This window comes from Leptonychotes weddellii, chromosome 4 (genome assembly GCF_054177405.1).
Source record: "Leptonychotes weddellii isolate Sample4059 chromosome 4, ASM5417740v2, whole genome shotgun sequence".
NCBI classification, from domain to species: Eukaryota; Metazoa; Chordata; class Mammalia; order Carnivora; family Phocidae; genus Leptonychotes; species Leptonychotes weddellii.
In genome coordinates, this window is record NC_138372.1 from 115,456,396 (window position 1) to 115,475,934 (window position 19,539).

General features: G+C 35.8%; 1 protein-coding gene across 7 annotated transcripts in view; it reads right to left on the reverse strand.

The window, feature by feature from the left end:
• Nucleotides 1-429: 429 nt before the first annotated feature.
• EYA1 (EYA transcriptional coactivator and phosphatase 1) overlaps nucleotides 430-19,539 on the reverse strand; it is a 312,419-nt gene continuing 293,309 nt past the window's right edge. For all 7 annotated transcript variants that reach the window (XM_081816112.1, XM_081816115.1, XM_081816113.1 and 4 more), the window contains 2 exons: nucleotides 17,513-17,613; nucleotides 430-2,421 (listed from right to left, as the gene is read on the reverse strand). In XM_081816112.1, the coding sequence (XP_081672238.1) occupies nucleotides 2,341-2,421; nucleotides 17,513-17,613 (182 nt within the window). In that variant the 3' untranslated portion in view covers nucleotides 430-2,340. The remainder of the gene's footprint in view (nucleotides 2,422-17,512; nucleotides 17,614-19,539) is intronic.

The window sequence follows — 19,539 nt, forward strand, 5'->3', positions numbered from 1 at the left end:
GGAAGCAAGTTGTACCGTTTTATAGCTCCCTCTCAGTGATTAATCTGGCCAAATTTTAGAGGTAAATGTTGTGGGTGTTCTTTATAGATAAAACTGCTTTATATTGCTATCCCTACAGTATTTAAGTGGCTAAATCGACGCTCTGCCATCCAGATTCTTGATGCTGAATTCTGTTCTATAGTAAATTTGAGTGAGGGTCCAGTTTATATATATAGTTTTAGAGGAATTGTAGAGCTCTTTTATTCATCTATTCTTACAGTGATCAAAGAAACAGATGTTACCCTTCTAGTTTAGTCCCCTCAAGGACTGATAAAGCCATTATTACTACAATTACTTCATACCACTTCCTTTTGTTGGACCAGAAGCATGCTAATGCAACCAAGATCCTATTTCCCGTAAACAAGAGATAAGAGAATGCATTCAAGGAGCTTACAGTACTTCACAAATCAATTTTATTAATTTAAACACAAAATTAATGAAGAAAAATTCTGTACACAATTGTGGACACAACACACCTTTATACAGTAAAGTCAAGATAAACTTTGTCTTTCCAATCTGCAGAGTACAAAAACATAAAATGAAAAGGCTAAAAAATTGTCAACTTCTGTTTGCTTCAAGCAAAAAAAGAAAAAAAACCCAAATCGATTGTTAAATAATTTGGAAAATTCACAACTAATTCTAGCAGCAACATGAAACTTCAGGAAAAGATGAGTAGCTCTTTAGCTACTTTGGGTTAAAGCTGGTGTTTCCCCCCCACCAATTAATATTAAAATTCATCCAAAAAGTAATTTCATAACAAGGGAAGGTTTTAGATGAAAACTAGTGCCCAAAGTCATCACTGTTGGAGAAACTGTCTTATGGCATAAGGAAGGTGACAATTTTGATTTCCCAGATTTATGCTTTATACATAATGCAGGTGAAGAATAACCTTGGTGATGAGTATTGGGCCATGTCCACTGCCTGCAATGAACTTTCCAGGGAGGGTGGGGTTTAGGGAGAGGTGTGGAGGAAAACAGAACAATCAATCAAAAAGTTTTGCTGATTTCCAGGTATGTGGTAATGTCCTCCTTTATCTAAGCAAGAAAATGCAGACCCTATGATCTGAGCACACGAAAACTTTGCTAGTCTCCAATTCATGAACCATTTTATTAATAAAATATATCAATCATCTACATTCTTTCTGTGGGAAGAAGCATTTGCATAATCATTTTTTTTCAAGTAGTTACATATAATACATTAGTGTTGAAAATGAAAAAGTGAGGTTGTAAGAGGACTTTTTTTTTTTTCAAATTATTTAAGACACTGCTGTTTTGTTTTACCAAGGTCCTCCTAAGAGCTTTAAAAAACAAAACAAAAAACTGATGGGACAAATAATTTGGAAAACAAAATTCTATTAACATCCATGCTTTTGGTCTTGACATTATCTAAAGAACAAAACCAAACCCAACTCCATTATCGACATATTTATACCCAGTACTTCGATAAGGCACTGCACATGACTTTATGCACACATGGCCTCATACTTCACTATCAAGGCATTGCTACCTTTCAATATCATTTTCTAAACAATATGTAAAAGAATCATCCATTATTACAAATTTACACCAAAAATTCTCTCTGTACATGATTGTCTCAGTGATGTACATATTACACGTTTAAATTAGACATACTTTAAACTACTTTGCAATGTGCTAAGATTCAAAGTACTTGCTGTGTCGTGAGGCAAAGGCCTTTAATCGCTTATTATGATGCTATTGTCTCTTCAATTAATTGATGTCAAAAAAGTCTGGTTGAGTGAATTGTAGGGTGCTGGAATCATACCTCAATTAAAGCTGTTTTTAAAAAGTCTGTTCATAAATAAGTAGACATGTACAGATTACCCTGGGTATGAGACACCAAAAAAAGTAAACTTTCTTTACAAGAAAATCCCCTCACTGGTATTCGGGAAACACATTTCAGTCTCTGTTGTGCAATCAAGTTTGCTGTACTGGAGAAGCTGTTTATGTCACATTGAAGATGCTAACAATGTAAGCGTCTGCAGGTCCTTTCTTCACAGGTTTGAACCATGTAGTGAATGTGGCAAAGACACATCACACTGTACTAGAACATTCTCATGGCTTATTTTCACTGGCTTCACAGTACTAGAGTCAACAGCTGTTCTGAAGAGATAGGTGTGGTCCTTCATTTACCGCAAGGGCAGAGGTGAAGACCCACAGCAGCTGTGCGTCCACATGTTGAAATCACTACGGTGGGTACTCCAGCGCTGACACAGGACTCAGGCTTGCTGGATTTGTTCCTGGTCACAGGGCAGTTGTGCGGTTCCAAAGTGCTATGTGGCTGTTACAGGTACTCCAGTTCCAAGGCATGATGGAGAGCCATGAGGTCCGAGTGACTGGAGATCCTCCAGAAGGGCATGGCGTGCTGTCAAAGGGGCAGACACACGGTGAGGACAGACCATGCTCCCAGCACAAAGCCTTAACCCTGCTTTTGAAATTCGCTCAACGCTCATCCCCTTTTCTCAGTATTGTGAGAACTGCCCGTGAAGATCTTAACATCACATCTGTTTAAAACAAAAATTCAAACTTAATCCTCCCCTAAGACTACTGGACTGCATTTTAAAACATAATCTGGAGTCTGTTTTTTTTAAGAAAGTGATGGATATTTCTGAAGTTGTTCCGTACTGTGACTTGAATACCAATTCCAAACTTTACATAAAACACAATAGCTATGCATGAAACTTTGTAAAAAAACGGTTGCCTTTCAAAGTATGGATCCAGTAGATGTATAATGCTAAAAGTTTAAGCAGTTTTCCTTAGGTGGTGGTATTTTACATTTTTCAAAACTTAGTTTTACTCAGGGAAGAAGCAGCTTTTTTTCATTTACTTCCATTAGGCATTCTTCACATTGACCTTAAAATGGCTTTACCATATGGGAAAATTTTAAATGACGCTCTAACATTTTTTCTGGTAGTTGTTTTAAAAAAAATCAATCTAAAAATCTAGTTTAAATGATGAGAATCTTTGTAAAACACCTGAATTAGCCAGAGATAAGAAAACCAGGAAAAGAAGAGAGATCACCTCATCCACGAAGGATGAAAACGTGATTATAAACTGTTATTGCTCAAGGCTCTATAGTAAGTACTTATGCATCCGCAAAATCTTTTTTCAAGTAAGGGAAAGGTAATCCTCGTTTTTCAGAAGACAACATTCTACTTAGCCCATAGAAAAACAGCTTTTTAAAACAACAACAAAGAAATATTGTGAAGAGCTGACTATATTGTGCAATTATAATGCTAAGGAATTACAATCAGACTAACAGGAGAATTTGTCATGGAAGCAAACAGTGGGATGTAAGAGTTTTGGGGGGGAGCTTATCTGTACCAAAAATTGGAAGCAAGGAACTATTTTGATGTAGATCACAGAACTGTCATATTCTGAGAATGCAAACTATTAAGTTAGTTATTAACAATGCCTTTGTCTCCAGTAATCTGCTAAAAGCATATACCACAGTCCAATATCAAATGTAGACCTTTCTGGACTCCCTATCTTTGTTATCTTTCAATAATAATAGTCCAGCATGGAGTACTAGAAGATCTCTTTTCAAAGTTTTAGGATGATCTACTTGTCAACTTTTGACTAGAAAAACAGACTATACTACTTTGCATTCATTCACTCCTTTTTTGCATCTGCAGAGATGATGTAGTCTGTGGGTGAGAAGTAGAAATGTAAACAATCACGAGCTTTTACCTGTGTGTTATGAAAGAACTAGGAGGAGCCAGTTCCCTTCGCCTGGGAAGCTGGGGGAAATTCCTGGTAAGAGGAGGTAATAGTTAAACTACGTATGAAAGCATGACCATTCAGAAGAGCACTTGCGGGCTGTGTGTGTTAGGGGGAGGAGAATTCCATTGTTAGGGTATTGGCTATATATGAGAGAAAGCCACGTGGAGCAGGGCCCGCAGGGAGGTCATCAATAATAAGAATAGCTGTAATTTATGGAGTATTTTTTCAGGCACTGTCCTAAGCACTTTATATAGATTCTCAGATTCAAGCCTCTCTATAATCTCAGAGATAGATCGGTATTACCATCATGGTTTCACTGTTGAAAAAACTTGAGTCTTGGAGGAGAAGAGAGGTTTAAATAACATCTGGTAGGGAGTGAACCCTTGAATCACATCAGGTCGGGTCTGAACCTTAAGCCCAGACGCTGTATGCCTCCTAACTGTTCTCAATGGCCTTTTAATCCAGCTCTACAAATTATCAGCACCATAGTATATAGCTTAACACACACACACACTCCCTGCCGTGTTGAGTGAGGGACATTGAAAAATTATAGATCAGATCTGAAAAATGTTTGCATTTATAATGTAGAAAGCTTTCCTTCTTTTTATGTTATTAGAATAAAAATCCATGTGTCCTGTAAAATATTTGTATAATGTAGAACTTGTTTTATAGAGAGATGCAAATTTCTAATCCCACTATCCAGATAACGTCCATAAGTATTTTTCTGTATCTTTTAGATATGCACACTCCTATTTGAAATCATGTATATATAGTATGTACCATTTAGCATGCTGCTCATTTTACTAAATTTCAAGTCCATTCTTTAAGGAAAATCGTTCACTAGTTTAAAAGTTTTCAAGTATTCAACTATTATACAGCATTCTTGTATATTTAACCATCTACTAACTTCTATTTTAATATTCCTTTATTTCTAATTTGCCAGAGATTTGTTGCCCTTCCCCAAAACTGCTTCTCATGAACAACTGAATGAAGGGAGCTGTAGAATAGTTCTTTTGTTCTGTTATTTCAGGATGTAGCAGAGAATGCTTAAGGCTCTTCAGATAGCTATCCAGAAACTTTCAGGACAACTACCTTCATAAGTATATATAAAAGTACTTGTAAGAAGTGGATGCTTTTTTTTTTCAAGGTAAGTTCAGCCAAATTCTTGGCATGTCGATTATCTGAAGTTAGATGTGTTTCCCATAGACGACAAAACACACTTGAGAGCCATTGGTGCACTCAGCAGTATGTATTGTAGAATGCAATGAATGGCAGAGAAGTTGGAAAGGGAACTGAAAAAAATCCAACTAATTCTTTGGTACATGGTTAAGATAAAAATTAGGGATTTAAGTCCATAGTAAACAAAATCATACAATGGTTATGTGTCTTTTCTTTACAGGTGTAGGAGTTGATTCCAGCCCAGAGTACATGTAATATAAACTGTTTTAAACTATTCTCAAAACAAATTATGGAAAGGTGAGGTTATTCACAAAAAGCCCTGGAGTTAACTGATAGCTTCTATCTTCCTGTACAGTATTATTAAGAACCACGTGATCAAGTAGCACCCTGAAACAGATTCACATGATGAAATATGCCTGTGGCATATTAGAGACCCAACTCATTACAATACAGTGATGACGGGGTCATTCATTTGAGCCAAAGTGCAAAAGGTTCTACAGTAATAACTGGCAAACCTTAGGTGTATATGAAAGGAAAGAGGTAGTCTCTGGGAACATTCCCACACAAGAACAACAACTCCATCCTCAGCACTATTTCGTAACATGAAGGGTAATATGATCTCTGTTATAATCAGCTCCATTCTTACAAAAATTATTGGGCTTCTCCTTTAAGAAATGTCTGTTTAATATTAAGTGAGTCATTATAAGAAGACTGAATCTAGGGGAGAGGAAACTCATGTTCACAAATAATTAGAACTACTATTTTCCCTAATTCACCATATACTGATGCAAAGATTTTATGAATGTATAAGAGCTTCCCAGCACAACTGGGTGCAAAGAAAACAATTTTTTTCTCCACCTCAGTATTACCTGAAACAATTATTATATGACATCAGAGAGAGATGGTGGCAAAAGAAAAGCAGGTGCCAGGATGAGGAGAACTGGGTTATACTCTCAACTCTGACATTATATGATTTTGAATTATGACAGTTTTTCTGGAGTCCCAGTTTATTTATCTGTAAAATGAAGGTTTTTTGAAGGTTGCTTGTAGGTTTAATAAAGTCTATGACTTGAATATTGTAGTGACTGCAGATGTATAAAATAATCTGCATGACCCATATATGCCCCCACTGACAACAACCAGCAGGCAAGAAAAAAGAGGCATTATAATTGAAAAGGATGAAAACCTATTTGCAGATGACATGATTTTATATATAGAAAATCCTAAGACTCCACAGAAGTGTTAGCTAACCAACAAATTCAGTGAAGTTACAGGATACAAAATTAACATACAAAAATCAGTAGTCTTTCTCTGCACTAATGCCAAATGACTTGTAAAAAATAGCTACACTAAACAAAAGACATTAATGAAAGAAACTAAATACATACACAAATGGAAAGGTATCCATGTTCATGAATTAGAAGAATTAATACTGCTTAAGTGTCCATGCTACCCCAAACCACCCATAGATTCAATGCAATCCCTACCAAGATTTCAGTGGCATTTTTTAGAGAAGTAGAAAAAACAAATGTAAAATTTACATGGAACTGCAAATAAATGGCCAAAACAATCCTGATTTCAATCCTGAATTCAAGGTACATTATAAAGCTATGGTAATAAAAACAGTATATTACTGGCCTAAAAACAGACACATAGATCAATGAAACATAATCAACCACCCAGAAATAAACCACATATATATGGTCACATAATATTTGACAATGGAGCTAAGAACACTCAGTGGAGAAAAGGCAGCCTCTTCAATAAATGGTCCTGAGAAAATCGGCTACAAACACATAAATGAATGAAACTAGATCCCTATCTTAAATGTAAGACCAGAAATCAGAAAACTCCTGGAAGAAAACATAGGAAAAAAGCTCCTTGGCATGGGTCTTGGCAATGATTTTTTTGGGGATATGACTCCTAAAAAACAAATGGACTGCATTGAAAATAAACTTCTGCATAGCAAAAGAAATGATCAACAAAATGGAAAGACAGTCTAAAGAATGGGGAAAGATATTTGTAAACCATATACTGGATAAGGGATTAATATCCAAAATATATAATAAACTCATACAAATCAGTAGCAAAACAACTAATCTAATTAAAAATGGGCAGGGTACCTAAATACCGTTTTTCCAAAGAAGATATACTGACAGCCAAAAGGTACATGAAAAGATGCTCAACATCACTAATCTGGGAATTGCAAGCCAAAACCACAGTGAGAACTCACCACACACCTGTGAGAATAGCCATTATCAAAAGGACAAGAGGTAACATGCTGGTGAGGCTGTGGAGAAAAGGGAACCCTTGCGTATTGCTGAATGTAAAAAATAGAACTACCCTATGATCCAGCAATTCCACTTCTGGGTATATATCCAAAGGAAACAAAGACATTGTTGAAGAGCTATCTGTACCCTTATGTTCATTACAGCATTATTCATAATAGCCAAGACACAGAGACAAACTGTGTCCACTGATGAATGAATGGATAAAAGACTTGTGGCATCTATAGATAATGGAATATTATTCAACCATAAAAAAGAAAATCTTACCATTTGCAACAAGATGGCTAGATCTTACACCAAGTAAAGTAAGTTAGAGAAAGATAAATACTGTATGATTTTATCACTTCTAGTTATACATAAAATCACTAACATAAAAACCGGGTTCATGGACACTCACATGTAATTTGGATTTTGCTGAAGAATATATTAATAAAATGTTAAAAATCACAAAAGGACATAACCTTTGGCTCAGATATTGTACTTCTAGGAATTTATCCCACAGATATACTTGCCCATGCATCAATCACATAAAGCCCACTCACTACAGAACTGATTGTAATAGTAAATATGGGAAACCACCTAAATGTTCAGCCCCAAGGGACTCACTGAAGTGTAGCGCATCCAAATACTAGAATGTCAATGCTGCCATTTAAAAGAATTAGAGATACAGAACTCCATGTACTGATATGGAATGACTGCCAGGATATATTGTTAAAAAAAAAAAAAAAAAAGGTACAGAAAAAGGTGTATAGTTATCACTTGTATAAAAAAAGAACATAGCTTTGCTTTCATATTATCTCTAGAAAATTTGCATATGGAGGTACAAATACTTCCCAAACTTTAAATAAATATATCTTGGAAGATAGATTATTCTAAAAATTTATTAGACAGCATTGCTCTTTTATTATTTGCATATCTGCTCCTACTCTAGACAGCAGTGAATTAAGAACAAAGATGAAATACATTTCCAGACCTGTCATACATAATGTTCTCATTAAGTACTAAGTGAAATAGCTTTAGAATAATAAAATTCACTGTACTTGGTGTTAGTAATCCCCACGTCTCAAAATCTATAAGCAAAAAAATTCATTAAAAATATTTTTTTTACAAAAGCAGCTCTCACTTTTCTCAAGCTTAGAATTGAGCATTAATCAGATTCTCCATTTCATCTTGGATTTCAGCAAATTTTGGAGTTCACATTTAAAATGGACATTTTTTTAGTTGTCTAGTATAGATGGCAATGCAAGAAGACCCTGAACCCACCACCTCCATGAACACACCAAATAGGCACTTATTTATTTAGTAATACGGGGTTTCCCTTGTATGTAACTAACTGCTTCTCTCTTGCTGCCTTTAAAAATTTCTCTTTAAACGTTGCCGTTTTAATTACGTTTCATGGCGTAGACCTCATTGGGACTCACAAAATAAAAAGATGTAAACTATGACAACATGTACATAAAACATGGAATTAAAAATGAAGTTCTTTTAGAATGTGTTTGATTTTAACTGACCATCAATTTAATATAGGCTGCTATATACTTAGGATATTATATATAAACCTCATGGTAACCAAAAACCCAAAATCAATAATAGACACATAAGAAAGAAAGAGAAACAGAGCCAAATGTAGCATTAAAAAATCCATCAATCACAAGGAAAGAGAGCAAAAGAACATATGAACAGAAAAAATTACAAACATAACCAGAAATCAATGAAAAAAATGGCAGTAAGTACATACCTATCAATAATTACTTTAAATGATCTAAATGCTCCAATCAAAAGACACAGGGTGAAGGAATGGATAAAAAAACAAGACCCATCTATATGTTGTCTACAAGAGACTCACTTCAGACCTAAGGACACACACAGGCTGAAAGTAAAGGGATGGAAAAAGATATTCCATGCAGATGGAAATAAAAAGCTGGGGTAGCAATACTTATATCAGACAAAGAAGGGCATTACATAGTCTTAAAGAGATCAATCCAACAAGCGGATATAATAATTTAAATATCTATGCATCCAACATTGGAGCACCTAAATACATAACACAACTATTAACAGACACAAAAGGGAAAAAAGGACAGTAATACAATAATAGTAGAGGGCTTTAACATCCCCCTTACATGAATGGATAGATCATCCAGACAGAAAATCAACAAGGATTCAGTGGCTCTGAATGACACATTAGACTCAATGGACTTAACGGATATTTACAGAACATTCCATCCAAAAACCATAGAATACATATTCGTTCAAGTGCACTTGATATGTTCTCCAGGATAGATCACAAGCTAGGCCACAAAACAAGTCTCAATAAATTTAAGAAGATCAAAATCATTTCAAAAGCGTCATTGCAGACCACAATGGCATAACACTAAAATCAATTTTAAAAAAAGCTGGAAAAAACACGATGTGGAGGCTAATGGGTCAATAAAGAAATTAAAGAGGAAATAAAAAAATACATACAGACAAGTGAAAATAAAAACACAAAGGTCCAAAATCTTTAGGACTCAGTGAAAGCAGTTTCAAGAGGGAAATTTATAGTGATTCAGGCCTACCTCAAGAAACAAGGAAAATCTCAAATAAATAATCCAAACTTACACTTAAAGAAGTACAAAGCCCAGTGTGTAGATGGAAGGAAATAATAAAGGTCAAAGTGGAAATAATAAAATAGACTTAAAAAAAATAGAAAAGATCAATGAAACCAAGAGCTGGATCTTGGAAAAGTTAAACAAAATTGACAAACCTTTAGTCAGACACATCAAGAAAAAAAACGAAGACTCCCATAAATAAAATCAGAAATGAAAGAAGAGAATTAACAACCTACACCATAAATACAGTGTATTATTAGAGACTACTATGTAAAGTCATATGCCAACAAATTGGACAATGAAGAAGAAATGGATAAATTCCTAGAAATATATAATCTAAAAATGATCAGGAAGAAATAGAAAATCTGAACAGACCAATTACTAGTAATGAAACTGAATCAGTAATAAAAAATTTCCAACAAATAAATGTTCAGGACCAGATGGACTTACAGGTGAATTCTATTAAACATTTATTGTTCCAATTTTAGTTTATGTGCTGCTGAAGTGAGTAATCTATCAAACATTTAAAGAAGAGTTAATATGTATTCTTCTGAAAGTATTCTCAGCAATAGAGAAGAAGAAAATCTTCCAAATACATTCTACAGGACCAGCATTACCCTGATACCAAAACCAGGCAAAGACACTATTTAAAACAAAAACAAAAACAAAACAAAACCAAAATACTACAGGCCAATATCCCTGATGAACATAAATGTAAAAATCCTCAGTAAAAATTAGCAAATCACATTCAACAATACGTTAAAAGGATCTTTCACCATGATCAAGTATGATTTGTTCCGTGAATGCAAGGATGCTTCAATTTCTGGAAATCAAAGTGATACACCACATTAACAAAATCAAGGATGAAAATTATCTCAATTTGCAATCTCAATAGATGCAGAAAAAGCATTTGACAAAATTCAACATCCATTCATGATAAAAACTAAACAAAGTAGATTCAGAGGAATATACCTCCATATAACAAAGGCCATCTATGATAAACCCACAGCAAACATCACACTATATGGTAAAAGACTGGGAGCTTTTCTTCTAAAATCAGGAACAAGACAAGATATCCATTTTATCATTCTTATTCAATGTAGAATAATTAGAAAGAAAAGATAAATAAATAGAATAAAATAGAAGTCCTAGCTGCAGCAATGAGGTAAGAAATAAAAACCATCCAAATCGGTAAAGAGAAAGTAAACTGTCACTATTTGCAGATGACATGATACTATACATAGAAAACCTTAAAGACGCATGGAAAAAAGTATTAGAACTCATAATGAAGTAGCGAAAAGAAATTAAAAACTATTGGGATCACACCAAATTAAAAAAACAATTTCATTTATAATTGTACCCAAAAGATAAAATACCTAGGAATAAACTGAATCAAGAAGATGAGTGAATTATACCTGCAAACTATAAAACACTGATGAAAGAAATTGAAGATGACACAAATGAAAAGATATTCCATGGTCATGGATTCAAAGAATTAATATTGTCAAAATTCCCACACTATCCCAAGCAGTCTACAGATTCAGTGCAATCAATAGTGAAATACCAATAGCATTTTTTCACAGAACTAGAACAAATGGTACTAAACTTTGTATGAAACCACAAAAGACCCTGACTAGCCAAAGCAGTCTTGAGAAAGAACAAAGCTGGAGGTATTGCAATCTTAGATTTCAAGGTATACTATAAAGCTGTAGTTATCAAAATAGTATGGTGCTGGCACAAAAACAAACACATAGATAAATGGAATGAAATAGCCCAGAAATAAACCCATATGTATATGGTCAATTAATCTGCAACAAAGGAGTCAAGAATATACAGTAGGGAAATGGCAGTCTCTTCAATAAACGGTGCTGGGGAAATTGGACCATTACATGTAAAAGAATAAAACTAGACCACTTTCTTATACCATACACAAAAATAAACTCAAAATGGATGAACGACTTGAATGTGAGGCCTGAAACCATCACAGTCCTGGAAGAAAACATAGGTAGTAATCTCTCTGACATCAGCCTTAGCAACATTTTGCTAGATGATGTCTCCTCAGGCAAGGGAAACAAAAGCAAAAACTATTGGGACCACACCAAAATAAAAAGCTTTTTGCATAGTAAAGGGACCCATCGACAAAATGAAAAGGGAACCAACTGAATGGGAGAAGATATTTGCAAATGATATATCTGATAAGGAGTTGATATCCAAAATATATAAAGACCTTATATAAGCCAACACCCGAAAAACAAATTTGTTATTTATTCAGAGGATCTGAATATACATTTTTCCAAAGAAGACCTACAGATGACAATTAGACACATCAAAAGATGCTCAGCACATCACTAATCATCAGGGAAATGCCAATGAAAACCACAATGATCTATTACCTTGTAACAATTAGAATGGCTAGTATCAAAAAGACAAGAAATAAGTGTTGGCAAGAATGTAGAGAAAAAGAAACCCTCATGCACTGTTGGTGGGAATGTAAATTTCTGCAATCACTGTGGAAAACCGTATGGAGGTTCCTCAAAAAAAATTAAAAATACAAAATATATGATCCAGTAATTCCACTACTATTTACCCAAAGAAAACAAAAACACTAATTCAAAAAGATATGATACATCCTCATGTTTACTGCAGCATTATTTCCAATAGCCAGGATATGGAAGCAACCTCAGTGTCCACTGATAGATGAATGGATTAAGAAGATGTGGTGTATATAGTAAGGAATATTACTCAGCCGCAAACAAAGTGAGATCTTACCGTTGTGGCAACATGGATAGATCTAGAGGGTATTATGCTAAGTGCAGTAAGTCAGAGAAAGACAAATGCCATATGATTTCTCTTACGTGTGGAATCTAAAAAACAAAACCTATAAATGAACAAACAAAAAAGCTGCAACAGCCCCATAAATTCAGAGAATATACTGGTGGTTGCCAGAGGTGACAAGGGTGGGGGTGGGGATGGGCAGAACAGATGAAGCAGAGTGGGAGGTACTGGCTTCCAGTTATGGAATGAATAAGTCATGGTGATCAAAGGTACAGCAAGGGAATATAATCAATGGTATTTTAGTAGCATTGTATGGTGACAGATGGTAGCTAGCCTTGTAAGGAGCACACTATATTGTATAGAGTTGTGGAATAACTGTGCTGTACATCTGAACCTAATGTAACAGTGTGTGTCAGCTATACTTAAAAAAAAATGAATGAATGAATGAAATGGACATTTATTGATGAAACCTTTGCCATTATGCAGAATAATGGATACCTGCCATTTTCTCCCTGGTGTTCACAAGCGATTTATTTTAAGTATTTCTCTGAAAAGTAAATAAAGTAAGTTTAGTTGAGTTGTGGAGTTCTAAAACAAGGCCACTTTTACTCTAGAATCAAAAACTGCTGTTGGTATGCAGAAGACTTACATTTTGACTTTTTAAAAATCATACATATGCCTATCATTGTCACACAAAATACGTTGTATTAGGGAAACATGGAATCCCATGATAAAAAAGGAAGCCTAGCAGATCTTGACAACAAAAGATCCAGGTCAGAGAAAGTTATCCATAGGTAGATGGCTCCTCTCACATTCTCTGCAGTCTCTCTAGGAACAAAGAGGTGCTTGCAGAGAGCTCTTTCATGTGATCTTTTTGGAAGAAAGCTGTTCTTTTAAATAAACAAAGGTATTTTCAACTTCTTCTCTTTGATGGGGTGTGTTTTAATGATATAGAATTAGATAAAATTACTGAAAGCCCTGAGACTATATTGGCAAAGAGAACAAAGATGACAGAACAGACTTCGATTGACCATAACGAAACAGGCGACTGGCAGAATACTTACTGGTTTCATTTCTGAGCTTGAAAAAAGTAACTACCTCAAGCAAAAGAACATTATTTAGAGAGATGAAAGACATCTCTACAGGGAAAAAGAAAGAATGTTCTATTAGATTTTTAAAAGGACTTAGGAAACTAGGAGAGACAAGCTAAATGGTTAAAATTGATTTAGAAAAACTGCAAAATGTTTTGATTTTGCAAAACATTTTAGTGCTCAAACTTGCAGAACTTGACTGGTTCACTATTTTATTTAATAATCTAAAATGCTCACAAGCTATAATATCAGAATCGATGATTTATTTTTAAAATTTTAATCATGAATGTAAATTTAGCAGAAAGAGAACACGTAAGCAGTTCTATCTCCCTCCCAAAAGGAAAGAAGCAAATATTGCACACTTTATTCTAATAATTTAAAAAATAAGCATGAAAATTCTTTTTTAATCAAATCATATTTAGGATATGTAAATCAAGTTTATAATTTAAAGGAACTTTGTGCTCCATCTTACGGATATAATTAGCTTCAAATCCTAGTTTGGCTACTTCCAAGTTATGTGATCGTGGCCAAATTATTCACCTTCCTGAACCTTGGTTTTCTCATATATAAAGTGGGTTGAAGGACTCATTCCTCATAGAATTATGATGAGGATTTAATGAGATAATGGGTAGAAAGTGCCTAAAAGAAAGTGTGGGACACGATAAGGGCTTTATAATTGATAACAATATTTTTTTCTCACCATTATGATTATTAATCCTTTGACAGCATGGATAACCATCTCTTAATTTATCTCTTTAGCTTGAATTTTATATATAGTTTTTAAAATGGGATATTGCTGAATAGTATTCTTTTTCCCCTAAATTAAGCATTTTCCCTAAGTTAAATATTCTCTATTTCTGTGCAGAAGTCCACTTAGAAAAACTCCTCTATTGTGAATTATTAGATCCCTGTTACTTAACTCATGCACAAAATACTGCTATTTAAATACTAGCTAACCTAATAAGGTTAAACAGAATATAAGAAAGGAATGGTCAATTCGTCACTGTGGATGATAGATTGATGACATCTGAATTTTCTGCGAGATTATCAGGAATCTGAACCTTCTCAAAAATCCGTATGTTGTACATACACAATAAACAGTCTTATAACTCCTGGTCACAATTTTGTCAGAGTTCCCACACTGGTAAGTCTCAAGGTGCAAAGAGATTGTTTGTAACACATACTATTGGACCCTTACCACATATACTCATCCCACAACATCAAACCAGAGAGCTGAAGCTAAGAATACTCATTCACAGTCAAAAAAATCCAAACAGGATGTTCTTCATAGGCAGCTGCCTAATTCTTTTTGGCACAGGTGTGTTTGTCCCAAATAAAAAGAATAACACATCCAAAGCTAAACAGTGGAAACAGTTTTCACTGTTCTGCAGAGACAGCAAAAACTCTTAGCCCCAGTACCACTTCCACTTCTAATATCAAACCAAGAACTCCTTTACCTTTTCCATGTTATGTTCACCCGTGATGAACATCTAAGAAACCTGCTACTCTGAAAGGTTTAGGAAGCAACTTACCCACACAGAAGCCTTGCTAGGGCCCAAAGGATTCCTTGCATTTTAAGTCATCGCTTTTATAAGCATCCTTCTGCTTACCACAAGCTAGAAAGCCACATTTTGGCAACCTTCTGAAGCTAAACTCTTTGGTGACTACTAGAGGGAGGACAACTAGCCACGTGGGCAGATTGGCATCTTTGGCCCTGGGCTGCAGGGGCATGAGATGTGGCTCTTCATTTCTATGCTGCTGAAAATGTGCACGTCTAGCCCGCTAGCCACTAGGAGGTCCTGTCTAGGAATGGCATGGAGGATTCCAGAGGCTTTTCCCAGGAAGAAGACTTGAGTCTGGATTCCCATTAAACATCCTCTTTCACTCTCTGGGGTTGAGTTTTGGGTATTCTAATTTAGTCTGGGAAAAATTTCATTTTATGAAAACAGCCCAAAGGGATGACAGATGTACCTAATGATCATGGTGGTTGCCCACTGGTAAAGTTGGAATGTCAGAACTAGTGGTTATACGGCAAATGCAGCTTTGCATCAGCCTCTACTAGATCTGAAGTGTGTGTGGGTTTCCATCTGCACTGATCCCACTTGGGGAAGCATGTAATCCTGGTACATTGTGTATCAATGGGTATAAGTGAAATAATCTATTATTTATAAAATTAGGGTCTGTTTCTCTGCTTTTATTAGAATTCAGAGGCACTGAAGGTGAATTAAATCATCTTTAGGCTCTCTTAAGAAGGCTGGCCACGTGTCGTGCTGAATGCTGCATCTATGTTCTGGTGACTTTATGGGTCACTTCTGTTACGTACTGGAATACTCCAGAAGAGCTGAATTGTTACATCCTTCGTGGAAATATACAGTGATTTCTATGAGTCAGTGTGTGGGGAAAGGAAGGCAAAATAATTCTATTGGGTAACCTCATAAAATACTTAATGCTTTTCAATTTAAAAAATATTTAGAGAGTATGACTGCATCAAGATTTAGGGAGTTATAAAAAAAACAAAACTGAAAACAAAGTCTCAAACAACAAACTAAGCAAAATAAGATCCCTACCTCTTGAGCTCACCTTTTATTGCTGAAACAGGCTTATCTACAAATAATAATAATGCTATCATTTGTTGCACACTTTATATGTACCAGGCTCTGTGTTATGAGTTTTACATCTTAACTAAATCTAATCCTTAAAATATCCCAATGAGCTCGATGCTGTTATTATTGCCATTTATAGATAAGGAACGAGAAAGAGGAGGGATACATAACTTGTTCAAAGTCACAGAACTGGTTAGCAGTGGAGCTGTAATTCAAACCCAGGCTCTCAGCTCAAACATCCAAGCTATTTACAACTTCTCCAATTAAAGTGTGAGTGAGCACTATTATAATTAAGCTCTTACAAATAAGGGAAATAGAAAAGGTGGAACAGGCACTGGATTTTGAAAAATGAGTAAGACAGTGACAGTAGGGCATTGGGGAAAAGAACATTCCAAGCAGAGGCGACAGCAGGGAGAAAGTGCTGGGCATGGCCGAAGGGACTACAATGCCAAGTGCTGGGGTGAGAAAGATTGTCCAGGTAGGCTGTGTCTAGACTGAAGACCCTGAGTGGTCCCCAAGTGAAGAAAGTGGTCCCCTTCTCCTCCTCTTTTGAAATGCAATGGAATACACTTAAATAGCAAGGTTTTGCTGAGGGAAATGGTAGAATGACACTCGCAGGGATGCAGAAGAAAAAAAAGCTGTATGGTGGGCAACCTGGGAGTCAAGGGACTCATGGCTGGCTCCAACCCTTTCCTCTTTTCCGAGTGTCCCAGGGGAGGTGAGGTGTTGACCTTGGGATACAAATGAGACACTATATGGCAGCAAAGAGTTTGGCAAACCAGCTCCGACCAACTGGTAGAGTCTTTCTGAAGTGATGTTTAGAAGGTTCTTAGGCTGAATTCAGGCTCAGGTAGGTTTTAATCACTTGGCAATCTCTGCCATGGGGCAGAATGGGACATGCTCACATGAGCACAGCAAATGTGTTATCTCTGTTCTGGATGACGGCTACAGCACGAAACCTTCCTTTCTGCTTAAAAGTCTACGTTCTGCAAAGACCAACCATCCACGACCTTTGAGTTTGTGTAGGGCACTCTTCAAAAAGACCATATTTATTTAATTCTACTCTGTCCTTTTTCATTGCTTACAGTTCTGAACACATTTGTAATTTGTTTCAGAGAAATGGAACTTGTTTAAATGATCCAGCTATGAACATTTTGAAGACTAAAAAATTAAATGGCATGAGATGCACCATCAAGGAACACTGACCTTTTTTGCTCCTTGCTCTTCTTCCACGCCATCTCCTATAACGACATACACCACTTTTCTTCCAAACCTTTGAATTATCCTCTCAAAACAGCTTTCCTTTCCTAATACATAAAAGTAAATTATAAAAAGTGTAAAGTTTGAGTAACTCAGTGCTACAGTGCTTGAACATTTTATACAAAATACTTCCTTTATGCTTCTGATTCAACTCTATCCTACTTGTACAAACTGAAGAAGAGTGCTTTTAGATGCCATTTGGGTAGAATCTGAAACAGCACAGTAAATTACAAATTGTAAATTATCCATGTGGTGACTTGTCCCTTGGAAATTGTCAATTTTATTTATTTTTTAAAAGATTATTTATTTATTTATTTATGTGAGGGAGAGAGCGAGCGCGCGCGCACGCGCAGGGTGGGGGGACAGGGGAAGAAGCAGACTCCCTGCTGAGCAGGAAGCCTGATTTGGGGCTCCATCCCAGGACCCTGGGATCGTGACCTGAGCTGAAAGCAGATGCTTAACTGACTGAGCCACCGGGAAATTGTCAATTTTAGTATTCTTTTCCCAAGGGCTCATTTATTAAAAAGTAGGATCTAGTCAGTCATAGTAGAGCATTTGGGAAAAAATAGTTTTGCAGCAGTCCTTTTTTTCCTAGCAGCTGAGACTTAGTAACAGCATCTGATTCTGGCAACATATTTGAACTTGATTTAAAAAATGTTTCACAATATACCAAACTTCAAAAATAATATCTGATCCCAAGTCTATTGAGAAGGATAAAAAAAAAAAAAACTGACAGGTTTTGTTATAGCAGGAGAAATCAAACAGTGGAATCTGTTTATTGCTTTGTTTTCCAGTTGGGATTCTATTTGAATGAAAGACCCCCCGCCAAACCTAATGTGTTTACTTGAAATGTTCTGGTAAAGCTGTTTCTGAAATAAATGTCAGGTAATTTGGGGCACTACAGAGAGATCACGCCTGCCATACCCAGGCATCTAATGTCCAATAAAGCACTTTCCTAGAGGAAAAGTGGGATAAAGGTAACAGAACACCTTTATCTATCTATTATCTTTCCCACGTCAAGAGTTGGTTTGGGCTCTCAGGAGGCACATCCCTGCAGTTAATGCAGCCATTGTTGCTCCTTTAGAGAAGAAACTGCTGTTCCAAGTCCCCCACTGCCAAGAGGGTCATTTTAATGGACAATGGGACAGTTTATAGTTTTCAAATGTAAATGGCTGAGCGGCCCGCATCTCTTTCAAATAAGGATCAGATATACTCACGAACAAATTGCTTGTTTGCTTAAACAAATGTCTGCTTTATATTTGTATTTTGCACTAAAATCTCTGGTTTGCATCTGACAGAACAAAATCGGGCCAGCCTTATTCAAAGGATGTAATTTCAATGCTTCTTCAGTTGCCCACTAAACTGTGAAATATTAAATCACTTTAAGAAACAAATACAAAGTGTAGTTTTCACTGCAAAAATATACAATCAAAAACTTAGATGTCATGAAACTTTTCCTCCTTAGAGGGAAATGTTTATGTGTTTTTGCCAAGTTTCCCTTTCATGGGAAAAGGAAGGTAAACTCAATGTTATTTACAGGTGAGGCTGTGGTAGACAAAAAAATTTCTCGCCTGTATACTATCTCCTAAGGCTTCACTGTGAAGTCTGGGTCACATAGATGTCTTCCATAATAAAGACTGAGAAACTGAAGCTGACTTTTAGAAGTTAATTAGAGGACCTACATGGAATTTTCATTTTGATGAATCCATTTTATCTGGAAGAACATCACAGCCCCGCTAAACGAGATACTAATCATCTCCTTCAATGACTGCCACTTGCCTATAAGGAAAATTCCTGGATTTTCTGCATTGACCCCCAAATTGTATCTCATTTGATTGCAAAACTAGCAAAACTAGAGGGGTTTCAATAGCTACTTCTTTTTATTTTTTTAGAGAGAGAGAATACATGCATGAGAGGAGGGAGGGGCCAAGGGAGAAGGAGAGAGAATCTTAAGCAGGCTCATGCCCAGCCCA